The 22,269-nt window shown below is 50.7% G+C and overlaps 1 protein-coding gene across 1 annotated transcript in view; it reads left to right on the forward strand.

Annotated features, from left to right (window-relative positions):
* Positions 1 to 373: 373 nt before the first annotated feature.
* Positions 374 to 22,269, forward strand: part of rad18 (RAD18 E3 ubiquitin protein ligase) — a 306,334-nt gene continuing 284,438 nt past the window's right edge. Inside the window, exons 1-2 of the mRNA XM_072582676.1 lie at positions 374 to 443; positions 5,866 to 5,947. Of these exons, the coding sequence (XP_072438777.1) occupies positions 426 to 443; positions 5,866 to 5,947 (100 nt within the window). The 5' untranslated portion in view covers positions 374 to 425. The remainder of the gene's footprint in view (positions 444 to 5,865; positions 5,948 to 22,269) is intronic.

Genomic DNA, 22,269 nt, shown 5'->3' on the forward strand with positions numbered 1-22,269 from the left:
GCTGTTTGCTGGGTGGCAGGTACAATGCGACGGAGACCTAGTTTGGGAGTGTGGTGGGGTAGTGGTGAAGTTTGTAGGATGCCCGGTTTGCGGCTGCAGTTTTCAAGGTGGACGGGTTGGCGATGCAGATGACAGTCCGGATTATTGAAGGGGGGTGGGGGTGGTGTAGAGAGTGCACAGACTGTGGGGACAGATCACCAGGGAGGGGGGAGGGTGGAGAGAGTGCACAGACTGTGGGGACAGATCACCAGGGAGGGGGGAGGGTGGAGAAGGTACAGGGTGCACGGTGACTCGGGGACAGTGCGGCACCCCCGGGGGGGACAGTGCGTCACGGTGGGAATGGACCGGAACGCTCGCGCTCAGCTGCTGGTGACGTGTTTCCGGCTGTGAGCAGCGCGCGCGGTTTGCTCTGAATCCGGGAAACAATGTGGGAGACACTGAGGGTGAGACACTGGGGGAGGGGGAGGGGGAGACGAGGGGGAGACGGGGGGGGGTGGGGTGTGGGGGGGAGAGAGAGAGAGAGAGAGAGAGAGAGGGGGGTGGGGTGGGGGGAGAGAGAGAGAGGGTGGGGTGGGGGGAGAGAGAGAGAGGGGGGGGTGGGGGGAGAGAGAGAGAGGGGGGGGGTGGGGGGAGAGAGAGAGAGGGGGGGGTGGGGGGAGAGAGAGAGAGGGGGGGGTGGGGGGAGAGAGAGAGAGGGGGGGGGTGGGGGGAGAGAGAGAGAGGGGGGGGTGGGGGAGAGAGAGAGAGGGGGGGGGTGGGGGGAGAGAGAGAGAGGGGGGGGGTGGGGGGAGAGAGAGAGAGGGGGGGGTGGGGGAGAGAGAGAGAGGGGGGGGTGGGGGGGAGAGAGAGAGAGGGGGGGGTGGGGGGAGAGAGAGAGGGGGGGGGTGGGGGGAGAGAGAGAGGGGGGGGGGGTGGGGGGAGAGAGAGAGAGGGGGGGTGGGGGGAGAGAGAGAGAGAGAGAGAGGGGGGGGTGGGGGAGAGAGAGAGAGGGGGGGGTGGGGGAGAGAGAGAGAGAGAGAGAGGGGGGGGTGGGGGGGAGAGAGAGGGGGGGGTGGGGGAGAGAGAGAGAGAGAGAGAGAGGGGGGGGTGGGGGGGGAGAGAGAGGGGGGGGTGGGGGAGAGAGAGAGAGGGGGGTGGGGGGAGAGAGAGAGAGGGGGGGTGGGGGGAGAGAGAGAGAGGGGGGGTGGGGAGAGAGAGAGAGGGGGGGTGGGGGGAGAGAGAGAGGGGGGGTGGGGGGAGAGAGAGAGAGAGAGAGAGGGGGGGGGAGAGAGAGAGAGGTGGGGGTGGGGGGGAGAGAGAGAGAGGTGGGGGTGGGGGGGAGAGAGAGAGAGAGAGGGGGGGGTGGGGGGGGAGAGAGAGAGGTGGGGGTGGGGGGGAGAGAGAGAGAGAGGGGGGGTGGGGGGGGAGAGAGAGAGAGGGGTGGGAGAGAGAGAGAGGTGGGGGTGGGGGGGGAGAGAGAGAGAGGGGGGGGGTGGGGGGGGAGAGAGAGAGAGGGGGGGTAGGGGGGAGAGAGGGGGGGGTAGGGGGGGAGAGAGGGGGGGTGGGGGGGGAGAGAGAGAGAGGGGGGGGTAGGGGGGAGAGAGAGAGAGGGGGGGGTGGGGGGGAGAGAGAGAGGGGGGGGTGGGGGGGGAGAGAGAGGGGGGGGTGGGGGGGAGAGAGAGAGGGGGGGGTGGGGGGGAGAGAGAGAGGGGGGGTGGGGGGGGAGAGAGAGAGGGGGGGGTGGGGGGGGAGAGAGAGAGAGGGGGGGGTGGGGGGGAGAGAGAGAGGGGGGGGTGGGGGGGAGAGAGAGGGGGGGGTGGGGGTGGGGAGAGAGAGAGAGGGGGGGGTGGGGGGGGGGAGAGAGAGAGAGGGGGGGTGGGGGGGGGGAGAGAGAGAGAGGGGGGGGTGGGGGGGGGGAGAGAGAGAGAGGGGGGGTGGGGGGGGGGAGAGAGAGAGAGGGGGGGGTGGGGGGGGAGAGAGAGAGAGGGGGGGGGGTGGGGGGGGGAGAGAGAGAGGGGGGGGTGGGGGGGGGGAGAGAGAGAGAGGGGGGGAGAGAGAGAGGGGGGGGTGGGGGGGGAGAGAGGGGGGGTGGGGGGGGAGGGGGGGAGAGAGGGGGGGGTGGGGGGGGAGAGAGAGAGAGAGAGGGGGTGGGGGGGGAGAGAGAGAGAGAGAGGGGGGGTGGGGGGGAGAGAGAGAGAGGGGGGGTGGGGGGGGAGAGAGAGAGAGAGGGGGTGGGGGGAGAGAGAGAGAGAGAGGGGGTGGGGGGGGAGAGAGAGAGAGAGAGGGGGTGGGGGGGAGAGTGAGAGAGAGAGGGGGTGGGGGGGAGAGAGAGAGAGAGAGGGGGTGGGGGGGGAGAGAGGGGTGGGGGGGGAGAGAGGGGGTGGGGGGAGAGAGAGAGAGGGGGGTGGGGAGAGAGAGAGAGAGAGGGGGGTGGGGGGGGGGAGAGAGAGAGAGAGAGGGGGGTGGGGGGGAGAGAGAGAGAGAGAGGGGGGTGGGGGGGGAGAGAGAGAGAGAGAGGGGTGGGGGGAGAGAGAGAGGAGGGGGGTGGGGGGGGAGAGAGAGAGGGGGGTGGGGGGGGAGAGAGAGGGGGGGTGGGGGGGAGAGAGGAGAGAGAGAGAGAGGGGGGTGGGGGGGGAGAGAGAGAGAGAGAGGGGGGTGGGGGGAGAGAGAGAGAGAGGGGGGTGGGGGGGAGAGGAGAGAGAGAGGGGGGTGGGGGGAGAGAGAGAGGGGGGTGGGGGGAGAGAGAGAGGGGGGTGGGGGGGGAGAGAGAGAGAGAGGGGGGTGGGGGGAGAGAGAGAGGGGGGTGGGGGGGGAGAGAGAGGGGGGGGGAGGGGGGGAGAGAGAGGTGGGGGGAGGGGGGGGAGAGAGGGGGGGGAGGGGGGGGAGAGGGGGGGGGGGAGGGGGGGAGAGAGAGGGGGGGGAGGGAGGGAGGGGGGGAGAGAGAGGGAGGGGGGGGGGGGGGGAGAGAGAGGGGGGGAGGGAGGGGGGGGGGAGAGAGAGGGGGGAGAGAGAGAGGGGGGGTGTGGGGGGGGAGAGGGGGGGTGGGGGGGAGAGAGAGAGAGGGGGGTGGGGGGGAGAGGGGGTGGGGGGGGAGAGGGAGAGGGAGGGGAGAGGGAGAGGGAGGGGAGAGGGGAGGAGGGGGAGAGGGAGGGGAGAGGAGGAGGGGAGAGGGGGAGGAGGGGGAGAGGGAGAGGAGAGGAGAGGAGAGGGAGGGGGAGAGGAGGAGGGGGAGAGGGGGAGGATGGGAGAGGGAGAGGAGAGGGAGAGGAGAGGGAGGGGGGGAGGAGAGGGGGGGGAGAGGAGGGGAGGGGGGTGGAGGGGGGGAGGAGGGGGAGAGAGGGAGGAGGGGGGGAGGGGGAGAGAGGGAGGAGGGGGAGAGGAGGGAGGAGGGGGAGAGAGGGAGGAGGGGAGGAGGGGGAGAGAGGGAGGAGGGGGAGAGGAGGGAGGGAGGGGAGGAGGGGAAGAGGGAGAGGAGGAGAGGAGGGGAAGAGGGGGAGAGGAGGGGAAGAGGGGGAGAGGAGGGGTGGAGGGGGAGAGGAGGGGGGGGAGAGGGAGGAGAGGCTGAGGGTGAGAGGGAGGGGGGAGGGGGAGGGGGAGAGGGAGGGGGGAGGGGGAGAGGGAGGGGGGAGGTGGAGGAGGAGAGGGGGAGGGGGAGGAGGGAGGGAGGGGAAGGAGGGAGGGGGAGGAGGGAGGGTAGAGGGAGGGGAGGAGGAGGGGGGGGAGGGGGAGAGGGAGGGGGGGAGAGGGAGAGGGAGGGGGGAGGGGGAGAGGAGGGGGGAGAGGGAGGGGTGGAGGGGGAGAGGAGGGGGGAGAGGGAGGGGTGGAGGGGGAGAGGAGGGGGGAGAGGGAGGGGTGGAGGGGGAGAGGGAGGGGAGGGGGGAGGGGTGGAGGGGGAGAGGGAGAGGAGGGGGGAGGGGTGGAGGGGGAGAGGGAGAGGAGGGGGGAGGGGTGGAGGGGGAGAGGGAGAGGAGGGGGGAGGGGTAGAGGGAGAGGAGGGGGGAAGGTGAGAGGGAGAGGAGGGGGGAAGGGGAGAGGGAGGGGGGAGGGGAGAGGGAGGGGGGAAGGGGAGAGGAGGGGGGAGAGGGAGAGGAGGGGGGAGGGGTAGAGGGAGAGGAGGGGGGAAGGTGAGAGGGAGAGGAGGGGGGAAGGGGAGGGGGAGGGGGAGAGAAGGGGGGAAGGGGAGAGAAGGGGGGAGAGGGAGGGGGGAGGGGGAGAGGGAGGGGGGAAGGGGAGAGAGAGAGGAGGAGGGGGAGGGGGAGAGAAGGGGGGAAGGGGAGGGGGAGAGGGAGGGGGAGAGGGAGAGGAGGGGGGAGAGGGAGAGGAGGGGGGAGAGGGAGAGGGGAGGGGAGGGGAGAGGGGAGGGAAGGGGAGGGGGAGAGGGAGAGGAGGGGGGAGAGGGGAGGGGAGAGGAGGGGGGAGAGGAGGGGGGAGGGGAGTGGGAGGGGTGGGGAGGGGGGAGAGGAGAGGGGAGGGGAGAGGAGGGGGGAGAGGGGAGAGGAGGGGGGAGAGGGGAGAGGAGGGTGGAGGGGGAGAGGGGAGAGGAGGGTGGAGAGGGGAGAGGAGGGTGGAGAGGGGAGAGGAGGGTGGAGAGGGGAGAGGAGGGCGGGAGGGGGGGAGAGGGGGGAGGGGAGGGGGGAGAGGGAGAGGAGGGGGGAGAGGGAGAGGGAGAGGGGGAGAGGAGGAGGGAGGGGAGGGGGGAGGGAGAGGAGGGGGGAGGAGAGGAGGGAAGGGGGGGAGTGGGGAGGGAGAGGAGGAGGGGAAGGGGGAAGGTGGGGGGAGAAGGAAGGAGGGAGGGGGAGGGGAGGGAGGTAGAGAGAGAGGGAAGGAGGGAGAGGGGGAGGGGAGGTAGGGAGAGGGGGAGGGAGGAGGAGAAGGGAGGGAGGGATGGGGAGAGGGAGAGGGAAGGGGGAAAGGAGAAGGAAAAGGAAAGGGGAGAGAGACAGTGTGATGAGGGCACGGTGCTTAGTGACGAATACCTGGTGCTCGGTGTGGGGCAGTGAGGGACGTCTGGTGCTCTGTGGGGGGCAGTGAGGGGCGTCTGGTGCTCTGTGGGGGGCAGTGAGGGGCGTCTGGTGCTCTGTGGGGGGCAGTGAGGGGCGTCTGGTGCTCTGTGGGGGGCAGTGAGGGGCGTCTGGTGCTCGGTGTGGGGCAGTGAGGGGCGTCTGGTGCTTGGTGGGGGGCAGTGAGGGATGTCTGGTGCTCGGTGGGGGGCAGTGAGGGGCGTCTGGTGCTTGGTGGGGGGCAGTGAGGGATGTCTGGTGCTCGGTGGGGGGCAGTGAGGGGCGTCTGGTGCTCAATACAGGGCAGTGAGGGATGTCTGGTGCTCGGTGTGGGGCAGTGAGGGGCGTTTGATGCTTGGTGGGGGGCAGTGAGGGATGTCTGGTGCTCGGTGGGGGGCAGTGAGGGGCGTCTGGTGCTCAATACAGGGCAGTGAGGGGTTCCTGGCGCAGCGCAATGAAAGGTGTTCTGTGCTTGTGCCAGTGTGGGAGCGACTGAGGGTGAGAAACAGAGAAGGTTAGAGGGAGTGCAGTGATTGGGGAGAAGAGAGTGTTGCGGGCTGGGGTGGGGTGAATGCTCTGTAACAGCAAGACAAGATTTATATTGATTGACTGTGAGGCACTGAGTGGTGAAGATGAATGTGACTTTCATTTTGATCCTATAGCATTTGCGTGTTCTGCTCTTTGTCAGTAAAGAGAAATGATTGATCAGTACAAATCTTGTTTATTTAACTCCACAGGCCCACAACTGAATAGGTTTGGCAATGATGCTGTATAATGTAATATCTGTCCTTTGCATAGTATAATCTAGATCAAGGTGACGACTCCATGTAGGATGGAAAATTCTCTCTGGAGATTTTGGACGTCATGTGTCTTCTTTCTTTCTCAGGCCATGGATGACCTGCTGCGCTGTGGCATTTGTTTTGAATACTTCAACACTGCCATGATGATCCCTCACTGTTCACACAATTGTGAGTATTCTGCACGCCACCAACCTAACCTAGGCACCCGAGATGTTTTTACCAGTGCAGTGCAATTCCGTTGAATTGTGAAGACATTTTTATACTGCTGTCTGTGTGACATGTAAGGTGCATTGTTTTAGATGGGCGTGTGTCAGATGTTTGTTATCACAGCGGCTGCAGATGGGCAACAGTGACTATGTGTATGTATGGGACAAGACAGACCAGTTTGACATATCATGACAGCAGATCTGGCAGGCAGCAGCAGTAAGATACAAACAGTTATAATGAGCGGATTTTGGCTCTGTCAGGGTTGTGTTGATTTTGCTTTGGAGGGTTGTTCATTGTGAGGCCTTGTGAGATTTCTCACTATCTTGCAAACTTGCGTTGTCAACTCCCTACCCTGCCCCTTTGCCATCTCTGGACATCCAGTTTCCACCCCACGTGGTGTTTCCACAACAACTTGCCACTCAGCAGGCTTCCACTGACATTGCTGGTGCCTGCTCCATCTCTAAAAGTCCTGACAAGCGTTGGTCCTCTCCGGCAATGTAATGGCACAGCAGCCATACTGCCCTTGGCACAAGGCTGGCATGGCTGACACTCCCTTGCATGTACAACGACATTCTGCCTCAGTCTCTGCTTAAGCATAATGCTGCACACTTTACCTGTCTGTATTCATATCCTGTCTGAGTTCCCTCTCTTATGTTAGCGCTGTTCTGTCTCTGGTGCCCACTTTAGAACAGAATCTTGATATTGTCCAGTTGGGGAACATCACAAGCAGGCGAGCAACTGGGCAAGTCCAAACACAAACCTGAACTTTTGTACAGTAATTATTTACAGAAAGCAAAAGGGAACAAAACCGAAGCCAGCAGGGGCTGAGCCCCTAGAATGCCAACTCTATTTTGGCAATGTGACCAAAATAGTTTGGAGTTCACAATTGTCAGCTGCACCCAGCTTTCGTCTGCTGGACCTGGGTGTCAGTCAGGTTCTGTCTGGCTCCTAGCACCAACCGCAACTGAGCTCTGTCATGAAGAGCATCAGCTTCCTCCTCCCCCAATGTAGTCCTCCTTCACAAATGTTTCTCCCATTCCCCCAGTTTCTCAGCATCCAGGCCATTGCAGTTGTGCAGAGCGCAGCACGTCCAGATGATGTGGCAGACTCTGTCTGGATTAGACTGGAGGGTGACTCACAGACCGGTTTGAACAGCAGAACCACTTCTTCAGTAGCTCCCCGATCTGCTCCGTCCTGGGGAAGCCCAGGCAGCATTGTATCGGTGCTCTGCATCCCTCGGGTTTGTGTTGTGAGTTGTGGTCAGCATGGATGTCTCTTGCCCATCCCCTTGTAGTCCCAGTAAGGCTCCTGGAAGCTCAAACACAGCAAGTACAGGAGAGAGCTGCAGTATGTGGGAATGATGGCAGCTTCCAGAGTAGTGGGCGCACACCTCCACAAAGTGGTAATGGTGACCACAGATCACCTAAACATTAATGGAATGGGGCCCCTTCCTGTTGATGAATTCCGCAGAGTTGTGATCCAGCCCTCTCAGTGCCTCCTGTCTGTAGTCAATAGCACGCTGTACCTGGGGGACGCCAGCTATGTTCTTCAATGTGACAGCTTAAGCTGTAACACTGACCCCATTACGTGGGAGGGACATGACCTGGTGTGATCTTACATAGGAGGCATCGGTCACTGTGCTGGTGTATTTGTGGAGGTGCGATTGAGGGATCCCACACAAGATCAACTACCACTCCTTGGAAATAGCCAGTTACAAGAAGTTCAGTCCCAAATTGATCTGCATAGCCAATGGGAGAGGATGGCCTCCCACTCTTCCAGCCCTTGGGTCCCTCTCTAGCTCTGACACAGTTCTGTCACTGTGTCCATGGATGTACATATCCTGCATCAACACTGCGCCCTGGCTCATCTCTAGGGAATACAGTTAGGGCTGGAAAACTCTGAGCCTCCTGCACAGCCTGTACATCCTGAGGGACTGTGGAGCTGGGACCTCTCCCTGAACCAGGTGCTGCTCACCCTCCAGTTGGAGCTGCTGCTGTTCCTCGGCCAGCCATCAAACCTGGTTCCCCCTGCGTCCATCTTCACCTTCTTAGGAAAGGCAGCCCTAGCCCCCAACATCCCACCAGTGGGAAGGATCGAAATTTGGAGCAGGACTGATGAGAGTTCTTTAGACCTCGGAACAGTAATTGGTGACATTCCCTGCAGATGAGGGCTGCACACACAGCTCCACACAGTGCAACCCACTCTACCTGGATAATGAGGGAGATGTGTCCATAATCCAACCGCTTTCAGGTTTAATCTGGGCATCAACTTGCCATGTGGCTGAGTGACTACCTAGTGGCATTGAGAAGGGAGTGCCTGCAGCCGTTGTGGCACTTAACCAACCCTGGACCCACATCAAAAACTCAACTAAACACGGCGTTCAGTCCAGAGTGTCGTTACACCAACACGATAGATGAGGATGCAGCATGTGGCTCATGGAGGTTCCCCTTCAGCCAGCATGGTTCCTTTCTAACATCACTGCTGCGCACTTCCACATCATTTAGATGCTCAGGTTCAACTAGTGTTCACAATGGGACGTAGCAAATCACCTTTGACCAAGATCTGACCTAAGCATCCTCAGTCTGAACACAGAACGATTAGGCAAGGAAATGATCACTAATCCATTGAAGCATCATTTTGTGGGAACAGATGTGTACAATGTTATGGCGTCCAGCAAATGTAGATCCTGTGCATTTGCCCATTAAGCTGTCGCATTCCGCTGACCCTGGTCTTGTTCCTGCCATTTCTTCGTAGCAGTTCGTATCTAGAGAAGGGAAAGTGATGGTAGTAAAGGAACATTGTGCTGTACACCATCAGCGTGGAGCTCCATTTGGTCACTAGGTTACATCCCCAAAGACAGCTAAAGGCAAAAACAAAAATAACTTGACACTATGCGGAAAGGTAGTGTGGAGATCGAAAGCTGTTGTAAACTCAGAAAATTAGCATTTTACAGTCATTGAGTAGCTCAATGAAGCAGAATATGAGACTCTTGATGGTATGGTCAGTCAGTGCTTCTGCTGTGCAGAATATCGTAAACCGTTCACTTTGTGCAGGGTGCAACATTTCTTTTGAGGGCTCCTCTTGATCTTTACTATTTGATTTTCTGGCGTTACTTCTTGGTTTTCAGGATCTACATTTTCATTCTCATTAACTTATTTAGACTTATACAGAAGCAGAAATAGAAGAACTCCTCAATAATCTCAACAGTTAGCAACCCTGTGAAACTAAAGCCATAATGCAGAAGAAAAGCATTAACTTCCTGGATAACACCGAAATTAAAATTTGCATGCGATGAAAATAATTGATGCACACTTGACACACATGACCATTAACTAAAGTGCACCTTCTGCAGATTAGCGAGGTTACAGCTAGCTAATTTGTTTCCATTGTTTATAAACAAAGCTGGAATGTTTTAACCTAGCTGTCACTATACTTTTCGCTGCATCTTGGATGTCACTCTCAGACTCGCATTTAATGTCTGACCATATCAAAAAGACTGTGCGGAGAGTTGGTAAGGTAAGGATTTTTAAATCTCTTTTGGCAATTTAGAGCAATTTAAATCTCTTTTGGCAATTTGACAGCTATGGCAGTTGCATGCTTCTCTTGCAGGATGCGGAAGGTGCCTGCTGACTTCACCTGCAAGAAATGCACCCAACTCCAGCTCCTCACAGACCATAGTAGGGAGCTGGAGCTGGATGAACTTCAGATCATTCGAGAAGCTGAGGGGGTGATAGAGAGCAGTTATAGAGAGGTAGTAACACCTTAGTTACAGGATAAAGTGACTGCCAGGAGAGGGAAAGGGAATAAAGCAGTCAGTGCAAGGATCCCTTGTGACTGTTCCCCACAAGGGGATGTTGTGGGCATTATGGAAACTTGGATAACACTGGGGCAGGAATGGTTCTTGGATGTTCTGGGGTTGAGATGTTTCAAGAAGAATAGGGAGGGAGGTGAAAGAGGTGGGAGATTGGCATCGCTAATCAGGGATAGTATAACAACTGCAGAAAGGGAGGCCGTTGAGGGTTTGTCTACAGAGTCAGAATGGGTGGAAGTCAGAAACCGGGAAGGAGCAGTCACTTTACTGGGAGTTTTCTATAACCCTCCCCCCATAGCAACAGAGACACTGAGGTGCAGAAGTAACAGGGTTGTTGTCATGGTTCAACTTCCCTAAAGTTGATTGGAACATTCTTAGTATAAATATTTTGGAGCAGACTTTATCAGATGTGTCCAAGAAGGATTCCTGACTCAATATGTACGAGAGGCCATATTGGATTTGGTGCTTGGCAACAAACCAGGTCAGGTGTCAGATCTTTCGGTGGGAGATCTTTTGGTAATAGTGATCACACCTCCCTGACCTTTAGTATAGTCATGGAGACAGTATGGGAAAGTATTTAATTGGGGGAAGGAGGAACTACAATGTTATATTTATGTGGAGCATAAACTGAGAGCAGATATTCTCAGAGAAATGCACCACCAAAATGTGGAGATTGTTTAGGGAGCACTTGCGAGTGCTGGATTGGTTTGCCCTACTGAGGCGTAGAAGGGATGGTAGGGTGAAGGAATTGTGGGTGTGGAACATCTAATCAAGAAGAAGAAAGAAGCTTACTTAAGGTTGAGGAAGCAAGAATCAGACAGGACTCTAGAGGGTTACAAAGTAGCCAGGAAGGAACTGAAGAATGGATTTAGGAGAGTGAGAAGGGGGCTTGAAACAGCCTTGGTGAGGAGGATTAAGGAAAATCCCAAGGCTTTCTACACTTTTACGTGAGGAACAAGAGGATGGCCAGAGTGAGAGTAGGGCTGAGCAGGGATAGTGGAGGAAACTTGTGCCTGGAGTCGGAGGAGTTGGGGAGGTCCTTGATGAATACCTGGCTTCAGTATTCACTAGTGAGAGGGACCTTATCATTTGTAAGTCCAGCATGAAACAGGCTGAAATGCTCGAACACGTTGATGTTAAGGAGGTTGTGCTGGTGATTTTGATAAACATGAGTTAGGTAAATACCCGGGTCAGACAGGATATATCCAGTGTTACTATGGGAAGAGATTGCTACGCCTTTTGCAATGATCTTTGCATCCTTGTGCACTGAATACTGCCAGATGATTGGAGGGTGACAAAGGGGAATAGGGTTGACCTGGAAATTACAGGCCAGTCAGTCTTATGCAAATAGTGGGTAAATTAGTGGAGAGGATTCTGAGAGACAGGATTTATGATTATTTGGAAAAGCATAGCTTGATTAGAGATAGCGTGGCTTTGAGAGGGCAGGTCATGCCTCACAAGTCTTATTGAACTCTTCTGAGAAGTGACAAAACACATTGAAGGTAGAGCAATAGATGTGTACATGAATTTTAGCAAGGTGTTTGATAAGGTTCCCTGTGGTACGCTCATTCAGAAAGTAAGGAGACATGAGATACTGGGAAACCTGTCTGGGTACAGAAGGTAGAGGGTGGTAGTCGATGGAATGTATTCAGCCTGGAGCTCGGTGACCAGTGGTGTTCCGCAGGGATCTGTTCTGGATCTCTGCTTTTTGCGATTTTTATAAGTGGCTTGGATAAGGACGCGGAAGGGTGGATTAGTAAGTTTGCCGATGACACGAAGGTTAGTGGAGTGGTGGATAGTGTGGAGGGCTGCTGTAGGTTGCAACGGGACATTGACAGGATGCAGAACTGGGCTGAGAAATGGCAGATGGAGTTCAACTTGGAAATGTGTGAAGTGATGCATTTTGGAAGGTCGTAATTGGGTTTGAATGCAGAGTACAAGGTTAAAGGCAGGATTCTTGGCAGTGTGGAGGAACAGAGGGATCTTGGGGGTCCACATTTATAGATCCCTCAAAGTTGACAGCCAAGTTGATAAGGTTGTTAAGAAGGCGCATGGTGTATTGGCTTTCATTAGCAGTGGAATTGAGTTTAAGAACTGCAAGGTTATGTTACAGCTTTGTAAAACCCTGGTTAGACCACGCTTGGTGTATTGTGTTCAGTTCTGGTCGACTCATTATAGGAACAATATAGAAGCTTTAAAAAGGATGCAGAGGAGATTTACCAGGATGCTATCTGGACTAGAGGGCATGTCTTATGCAGAAAGGTTGAGGGAGCTAGGGCTTTTCTCATTAGAGTGAAAAAGGATGAAAGGCGACTTGATAGAGGTGTGCAGGATGATGAGAGGCATCAATAGAGCGGATAGCCAGAGACTTTCCCATGGCAGAAATGGCTATTATGAGGGGGCATAATTTTAAGGTGATTGGAGGAAGGTTTAAGGGGGATGTCTGAGGTAGGTTGTTTACACAGAGAGTGGTGGGTGTGTGGAATGCTCTGTCAGCAGTGGTGGTAGACTCAGATACATTAGGGACATTAAGTGAATCTTGGATAGGCACATGGATGATAGTAAAGTGTAGAGTATGTCGGTTAGTTTGATCTTGGGAGTAGAATAAAAGGTCAGCAGAACAGTGAGAGCCGAAGGGCCTGCACAGTGCTGTACTGTTTTATGTTCGTTTTATTATCATACACTAAATGTACCACTGTATGTTAGGTTCTGAACATGTGCAGCTTGAACTGGAGTTACCACATTTGTTGTTAAGTAATTCATTGCTTCAGTGATTTAAAGTCATCCTAGTTCTGAGTGTTCCCTTTCCCATCACAATGGTCTTCCTGTCTCACCCTCCCTTTCAGCTCAGCCTCCTCTATCCTTTATTTTTGAGGGTGGGAGGGTAGGTAGGTAGTGGAGGTGGTGTTTCTTCCCCCCCCCCTCCCCCAAGTCTGTGCATTTTGAAAACTTGCACAGCCCTTAGCGGCCTATGTTTTATCATAGTATTAGGTAGTGCTTTAGAAATGTAGTAACTTCCCTTTGCCCTTATGCTTGGCTTTCTTGTCCCTGTTTGGAGCCACACTGATGGCCTGCTGTTATTGCCTGGACTGGACATGTGAAAGTACAGTTAATCCGAATTTTACATAGTTAATCCTGCAATGATTTTTTTTAGCTTCTCACAAAACATATTACCACAAACCTCAACAGACCCACTAAAATTCTCCATCAAAAATATATATGTTGGCACAAAAAAAATTGAACATTTTCCACCGCTTTACCAAATTAAACCTCTCATAAAGAATGAAGACTGTGATCCCTTTTCTTTATCAAGCTCCTGTCTGCCTAGGAGTTTTTTCGGCTGAGGTATCAAATCTCGATTTATGGTGCAGGTAGTATATCGTTAATCTGTGAATTCTGCTTTGAGCTCTTCTTGTCAAATCACCAGCTCCACCCTTAAAAGTTTGTTCATGAGACTAGTCAATATTAGTTCAGCCAGGCAACCAAATTGTTGTTACTTTGTCCATGTTGAGCAGCCTGTTATTTGAAAGGAACTCATCCCTCTAGCACTATGTCGAATATTTTTCTCTGAAGTGTTGCCTTTGTTTGTGGAATAAAGCTATGACTTTTGGCAACGTGTGAGTTTTATTTCGTTTGTTTTATGGGAATCAAGTGTGTTATTAGAAATAATTGAAGCCAAACTATGTTCGGTATCTCTTCCTACCTTTGGTGTTGGATAAGAGAGAGCTGACTTATCAGTTCCTTCAGCCAAATGTCACTCAGGCTGACCATTGTTGTTCTTGGATGAGGCCAGCTCCTATGTGTTTCTGGCCTCCGATCCGTCACGCTTCCTGTTTCTTACCTCAGGCTAAAGTTGATGGAGTGGCAGGTTTCACTCTAGTTAAATCCTTTGCGTTTGATGTGTTGCCATGATTGTCCTCCCCGAAGCGCTGCTTTGTCCCTTTCACCTCACCATTACAGCCAGCACTCTAGTCTGTACCTCTTTTCATCTCAACTTTTACCCGTCTTGTCGAAGCCTCCTGCTTCCATGCTCCATTTACTCTGATTGAACTAAGAATTCTGTAACCTGGATTCTCTCCCAGATTTTCAACACGCTCAGCCCTTCCAAATTCTCTGTGTTTTAATATTCCTGTGCTGCAATCCCACAGCCTAATCCTGCCCAGCCTAAGCATGTTCTTCCAGCTACATACCCCTTGATGTACATTTTGCTGATTCTGCAAGTCTGTTTGCTCTTCATATTCCCTTGTGGGATGCGGGTGTCACTGGCAAGCTCAGCATTTCATAGAATCTCTACAGTGTGGAAACAGGCCATTTGGCCCAATAGGTCCTCACTGACCCTCCAAAGAGTAGCCCACCCAGACACATTCCCTTACCCTATTATTCTACATTTCCCCAACTGGCCTGTACCTAGCCTACACATCCCTGAATACTATGGTAATTTAGCATGGCCAGTTCGCCTAACCTGCACATCTTTGGATTGTGGGAGGAAACTGGACAACCCAGAGGAAACCCGCACAGACACTGGGCGAATGTGCGAACCCCACATAGTCGCCCCAGGCTGGAATTGAACCCAGGTCCCTGGCGCTGTGAGGCAGAGGTGCTAACCACTGAGCCACCGTGCTGCCTATCCACATTGTAGTTCATCCTTGATTGTTTTTGAGATGGTGGTGGTGGTGACTATCTTTTGGGACCACTTTGTTCTCTGTGATTAGAGCTTGTTTTGTAGGGATTTTGATGCAACTGAATGGCTTGCTAGTCTGCTTCAGAGTGAAGTTGGGTGTCAACCCCACACATGTGGTTCTGGTGTGACACATATTTGCAGACCTGGTGTGGACAGTGCATTACCTTTAAGGGACAATAGTGTGAGCCACTTGGGTTTGACAACAGTCAGATTGTGACATGGTCACCAAACATTGATAAGACACATTTACTGACTCCTCAACAAATTAGCATTGTATCTATGCTGGTTAGGGGAGTTGGCGGTGGACCAGTTAGGGAGGCAGAGGTCAGCGGGTGTCTGGTCTGGTTGGAGGGGGAGTCAATGTATGTCTGGTCTAGTTGGGGGGGAGTCAGTGAGGGTCTGGTCTGGTTGGAGGGGGAGTCAGCTTGCGTCTGATCTGGTTGGGGGTGGTCAGTGAGTGTCTGGTCTGGTTGGGGGGAGTCAGTGTGTGTCTGGTCTGATTGGGGGGGGGAGTCAACGAGTGTCTGGTCTGGTTGTAGATGTCAATGAGCTGGCACAGTTATGGTGGGTAGAATGGCTGCTTTCTGGGCTGGAAGATTCTTGGGTAGCATGAAAATGGTGAGGCCTTGATAAATCCCTGCTTGGAATATAGCAGTATGAAGCCTTGACATTGTCCTTGAGAATCATGCTGGTCACTGTGGGTAATTACCGTGTAAGGAAATGTGGAATTGCAGTCAGGCCAGACTTACACGTGGTAGATTTCTCTCCAATAATGCATTGTATCAGATGACTGGGTCTGGTGCTTTGTGATATAACCTACTCTTTGTATCACAGTTTCTTGACTGAGGAAATGACAGTGAACATACTCCTCAGTCACTGCACTGCAGCTGTGACTCTGGGAGCCTGGGAATGATCTGGGAATGCCACAGAGAGTTATTGAATTGATTTCTTATTGTTCCATCTCGTCCTGTCCCATTTTACTTGGTAAACTGACTAATCTCCAGTTCCTCCATCTCAGATTAAGTCACATTTCAGTTGGGCACCATGCTGTGAATTTTCCTAAGTTCTTGCCAATTGTTGCCATGGCAACATTTTGACCTGCAGTTTTTCTTTCCTTTTTTTTGTTTTGTCTTCCTGTTCTTCCAAATTCCTCAGCTAGTTTCTAATATCAGCAGTTGAAATGAGCATTCATAAAGTGAACGTGGATGCTGGAAATCAGTGGGTTGTTTAGGACCAAGGGTGGGAAGTAACCTGATAGGAATATGGGGAGAAAAACAAGAATGTCACTGGTTTCTGTTTGAGTGGTGCTCCTCTAGAATTGCTTGTCACAGAATAAGAAGCATCTTAATGAGTATGCAGATGAGTCAATATGTGACAATGTCTGTTTCAGTGTGAATGAAGCAGAATTTGTGCTCTCTTCAACGCCCTGTTACTTTAACAGTTATGCACTAATCAAATTTGTGGAAGTGCATTTTTCTTAGACCAACCGAATTGTTTCATACAATCACAGAAAAGTTATGGCATAGGAAGGGAACTTGCAGCGCACTATACCTGCACTAACTATATAAACTGGCTGCTCATTCTAATCCCACTTTGTGGCTCCTGGATCCTAGCCTTTGTAAACTGTCGATCTTTGTGTGTGGATCCAGGTTCCTTTTAAACAGGGTTTCTACTGCCACCATCAAACCGGGCAACACTTTTCACATACCCACCACCATCTGGGCAGAAAGGTTTTTTCCCTTCATGTCCCCTCTAATCCTTCTATCAATCACTGTAAATTTCTGCCCCCTCTGAATTAACTTCTGTGTTGGGGAAACAGCTCTTCTCTCTGCACTCTGTACAGGCTCCACATAATTTTGGACAGCTCAATTAATTCATGCCTCATCATCCTCTAAACTAAATAAAGCGATCCTAGCCTGTCACTGGTTTCTGGATTGCATTGCGAGAAACCCTGGCACCGTACTGTAAATCTCCTCTGTACTCTTTTTCCAGAGCAATTATGTTCTTTCTGTAACGTGGGCACAACATTTCAGCTGTAATCTTGACAGGGTTTTACACTATTATGGCATTGCATACCTGCTCCTATATTTTCTATCTTGTCCAGTGAAGGAAAGCATGCCAAATGCTTCCTTTTGCACCTTATCTATCTGTCCTGCCACCTTTGAGAGCCCTATGGATGTGCATAATGTCTCTCACTTTTTCTATTGTTAATAGCCTCTTTATTGTGTATTCCTTATCTTTGATTGCCCTCTCTAAATGCATTACCTCTCATATTTCTGGTGAGAATTCCGTTTCCCACTTTTCCGTCCACTGCTTGGGTATCATCCCTCAGTCAAGACCCATCCACTTTGCTATCAACTACACGATTAATTTTCATGTCATTTGTCCCAATCTTGCCTCCCACATTTGAACGTAAATCATTAATGTATACCACATTGACACGCACCATTATTGCGGAGCTGGAGAGAGAGAATAGAAGGGCCACTCCTTTTGTAGTTACAGAGGAACCTTGATTATCCAAATGTCAATTATCCGAATATCAATTATCCGAGTATCAGATTATCCGAAGGGGATCTCGAGGTCCCGATAGAAACGTTACGTCAAAGATCGTTTCAGCCCTGATCATGTCTTTTGTTTACAATGATTAAAAATGATCTCGGCTTACTGAAATGCTGCCCAGAACAGTCCTAGACATCGATGGAAGCCCAGATGGAAGTCCAAATGACTGACCTCTTACCCTCCCTCTCCCCACACTTTTTCCGTGGACCTCTACACAGAGGTGAAACCTACATCCCCCTTCCCCAGATATTCTGTCTAACATTGTCCTGTACAAGGCAGAGGTGGAACTTGCCAAAAAGGTGTGTGTGTGTGTGTGTGTGTGAGTGAGAGAGAGAGAGAGAGAGAGAGAGAGAAAAGGTAGCAGGAGTCTTACTGTTGATGTCCACTCCGGCGGGGTGGGGGGTGCTGACCGGGGCAGGGGCGCATGGCGGGGGGGTGGGGGGGGGGGGTGCTGGCCGGGTTTGGAGTGGGGGCGATGTTGGACTGGGTTGGGGGTGCAGGGGGGATGTTGGACAGGGTTGAGGGTTCGGGGGTGGTGGGCGTCTGTGCGCAGTGTGCTGCCGTGTCCTGAACGGGGAGCAGACTTAACAGAAAACTCTGACCCCCCAGAGGAGAGGCATTGAATTGATTCACTGAATGATCAATTATCTGACCGAAATAGTGCCCGCCCATCTCATTCGGAGAATCGAGGTTCCTCTGTAATCTGTTGCACTTTGTCCTATTTTCAGGTGATCAATTGATCTTGTAAAATGGTGGAATTGTTTTTATATCAGTTTAGGAATTTGGGGTTGTTTGTCCTTTTTCCATAAAAGCCAATGTTTTGTCAAATATCCAGTGTTGTTGCTGAACAAGACCATTTAACAGCACAGGCATAGCTTTCACTCTTCTAAGTGTATGTGTGTATATGTATGCCATGTTGTTGTATACAGCATTCTAATGAAGTCACTAATGGTTTGTCACTTACGATGGAAAATGATAAATTGAGTCAATTCAGTATAGAACAAATTAAGATCCTTTAAAAACAATGAGATGCACCTCAAATAAATGCATGTCAAATCTTCGCTAATGTGACCCGAAAATATATATAGCACATTAATCAAAATTTCAGGAAGGAGAAAGAATAAGCTTCAGAAATCTCGCAGAAGCAAGATTGTTTATTGGGATTAGTAGGACAGGTGATTTAAAAAAAACGTAGTTAGAATTACAAAAAGGGCGTTTGAGAAAAATCCAATTTCAGATACAAAGCATTCCAATAATAATTATTTCAGCACAATAACCAAAAGGCTATGAGCCCGAATAGGTGTAAGTGGATCTAAAGCTGAGCACGAGCAGGTGGTTAAAATATCAAATGAAAATGTTGTCTCCAAACTCAGAAAGTAGCTCTTGGGAAAATCTCCTGAAGAGCCGTGAGAAAATAAAATGCTTGGGCCTTGTGTGGAGCAGGCTGTTTCTGTGGAGATATCTTTACAGTTGCACTGTGCTGAGAAAAACAATTTCCTTTTGATCTCAAACTGCTCAGAGGCACGAGAGAAAATTACCCAAAAACTTCAAAAGCTGCGATTTCAGAATCGATGAAGAGCACAGTTGGATGGCAGCTTCATGAGCAAAGTGTTCCAGCAGGAAACCGCATTCATCTGCGAAAATAAAAATTAAAGGGTAGATATTGGGACTGTTTAGTCTTTATTGTAAATTGTTTTTGTTACGTACTGCAACATTCTCCTCAAGGCACTAACTCATGGCTGAAGTATGATACCAGAGGCATGAGCCGTCCATCTGTATTCCTTATGTATGAGGAGACAGTGATACTTGTAGGGTATTTAACCACTGAGCAAATTCTAGTTTTCACTTGATCATAAGCCAAGACCCTGAGCAGGATTTGCCTGTTTCGAGCCATGGTTACCAGTGGAGTGGGTATTTTAACACTTGTCATTACTTGCACGCAAGCATCCTCTGAGTGTGATTCAAATAGTTATTTTTCCTTTCTCTTTCCTGCACACTACATGGTATAGGTGAACCACCGTGATTAAGTAGGTTCCTGTCAAACGTTTTCCCGTCTAAGATTGTGCTGGAATGAGTGGGGAGGTGCAGGACAATGGCAGTGATGATTGACAGGATCGATGGCGAAGTGACCATTTGTTGATGGAGCTGAAATTTAAACATAGGCACCAAATGAAACATATTTCCACATTGTTTCATCAGTGGATCTCCAGTGTCATCCACTGAAAATAAGTACAGTGCATGCTTTGATCTACACTGGAAACTGAGTTAGGATTTCTTAAGTGCGTCCAGAGTGTTAGTGTTTAATTAGTCCATTTAAAATTTTTAATTGCTCCCAGTCAACTTTTGGACTTTATTGAAATCTGACTTTAAGTGAGTAATTTCTCTATGTTTGTATTGGAATAAACCAGACTTGCTGGTTCTGATTGTCTGATATAATCATGCATTGTGACCCTGTTTATGTTACTAGTAGGATTCCTGCTAGTATATATCTTTGAAGCTTGCAACAGTGTGTTGAAATAAATGGCAGAGTCTTGACAAGTTATGTATAGTTTATCCTGTCACCTTGTGTGAGGTGGAGTAGCAGTACTGTGGCATGGTCATTGTGTTGACAGCTGTTCACACTTTACTTCACTACCTGACACTATTGATCATCTGCAGAGACTTATTATTTGGCCTATTGACACTCCACTCTCTCCATTTATAAAATGTTTGATCTATCTGCCCATTGATCTCTCTCTGCCTATGAGTTCTGTGCCTGTATGCTTTTTGTCACTTCACCTGATGAAGGGGTAGCGCTCCAAAAGCTTGTGATTTCAAATAAGCCTGTTGGACTATAACCTGGTGTCATGTGACTTCTGACATACCAAAGACAGTTACAAGTGATGATAATCCACAGGACTTAAGCAGGATGCTTATTGCCGTCCATTGTGCACTTAGGGATAGGCAACAAAATGCTGGTTTTGCTAGCGATGCTTATCCCCCTGGATGGGTGTTTGCTTGTGTTGAATTGAGATCATGGTGCGCTTTTAGACCAGACTTGTGATTTCCTAGCTTGTACCTGACCCAAATCATTTGTGACTGGACAAGCTGATATAAGATGCAGAAGTGATCACCGGATTGATTTAAATCATTCTACTCATCACAGGGGACTTACAAACCCTCATACTCAAAAATGTGATCCCATATTGCAGTGTATTGCTAAAAATCTGACATGAATGTTTCCTGTGCTTGCGAAAGGCTCTTTGGTATTGCCCTGCATTATGTTCGCACTTGCGTACGAATGGACTCCTTTCACCTCAGGAACTGGGGTACAAAGTCTTCCATATGAATGCAATTGTGTTTGTTTTTCCCCTTTTTCTCCCCCTTTCTCTTATCTGGAAGAGACCTATGCTAAACAAATTCGATCTCTTCAGTTTTGTCCGTAATGAACACATCATTTGAACAGCTCGGTATATAACATTTAATTAGTGATTCTCACTTGGGCATAAGAAGGGCGTCTTTGAGAAATGGGAACAAGAGAGAGCCTTTCGGAGATTAGGCTTAAACCATGTAGATAGGCTAGTGCCAATGGAGCTTTCTTTTTCATTTAGCCTAAGTACAGGTAGTGAGGTCTGCAGATGCTGGAGATCAGAGTTGAGAGTGTGTTGCTGGAAAAGCACAGCAGGTTGGAGCCCTGCATCATCGTTGATTTTCCTGCTCCTTGGATGCTGCCTGACCTGCTGTGCTTTTCCAGGAACACACACTCAACTAAGTACAGGTAGTACCTGAGCTAGGAATCTTCATTGCTAATGCTAGACTTCACATGGAAATTTTGCTCCTTTATAGTAAAATCCTGCTATTTGTGTGATACTCTTGATAAATTCACAATAATATTTTATCTGTTTTCTGACAGTGATTGCAGTCTTCGCTCACGTGTGGTGCATGTACTGTCAGCCATTTTCACCATTTGCAAAAGTAATTTGACTCTGGTGTTCTCCATGGACACAGTCCCTGTGAATAGCAGTACTTTATTGAATCTTTTACCTCAGTTAGATATAAAAATCGGTTGCTACAGAGATGTATTAATCCTGTGCATGATGAACCATCAATATGCTGTAAATTCTCAAAGGTGTATTTAAAAAAAATTCTCAGTTTGCAATCTTAAAATTTTATTTTGAATGACATTCCGTGAACTACCTATTGCCATTATTAGTTACAATGTTAACATATGACTGCTATATTCTCATCATTCTCACCAATTATGTTTCAGATCGTTTTCCAAGGTTTTGTTTGAAAATCCTATGTATATTCTAGACAATTTTGGCTGTAGTTATAATGTCCTTTCTTACCAACCCTAAACTCCTGTCCCTCTAGTGTGGTTACAGGTTATTGACCCTTGATGGGAAACTGTGATGATGTCTAGATTGTCCCTGTTGCACCCAAACAAAAATAGGAGCTGGATTTTCCCACAATAGTTTGGGAGCATATAAATATCCATTCATTCACAAAATCAACACTCAAACTAGCTGGATGTAGGTTTGCTTGCTGAGCTAGAAGGTTCGTTTTCAGATATTTTGTCACCATACTCGGTAACATCTTCAATGAGCCTCTGGATGAAGCACGATAGTGTAGCCCACTTTCTATTTATATGTTTGGGTTTCCTTTGGTTGGTGATTTCATTTTCTGTGGTGACGTAATTTCCCATGGTGATGTCATTTTCTGTTCATTTTCTTAGAGAGTGGTAAATGGAATCCCAGTCAGTGTGTTTGTTGAGAGAGTTCTAGTTGGAATGCCATGCTTCTAGGAATCCTAGAACATTATTGTAATGAGCCACCACACACTGCAGCACAGAGGAACTATGCAGAGCAGAAAAAAAAATCACCTATACAGTGTATTCAAAAATAATGGGTACCCAATGAAAAGTTGGGTACTTTTCAGCAACAAACCCAAACACATAGACAAAACTCGTCCAGAAACCCTAGCCACTCTCCCCTATATCAAAGACATCTTGGAAATGACTGCCAGACTTCCCAGACCCCTTGGCATCATGGTAGCCCACAAACCCACCAACACACTAAAACAACAGCTAATGAACTTGCAAGACCCTATGCAGGCAACAAATAAAACTAATGTCATTTACAAAATGCCTTGTAAGAACTGTAACAAACACTACATTGGACAAACAGGCAGAAAACTAGCCACCAGGATACATGAACATCAACTAGCCACAAAACGGTATGACCCTATCTCACT

This window comes from Chiloscyllium punctatum, chromosome 12 (assembly GCF_047496795.1).
Source record: "Chiloscyllium punctatum isolate Juve2018m chromosome 12, sChiPun1.3, whole genome shotgun sequence".
In the NCBI taxonomy this organism is placed as follows: Eukaryota; Metazoa; Chordata; class Chondrichthyes; order Orectolobiformes; family Hemiscylliidae; genus Chiloscyllium; species Chiloscyllium punctatum.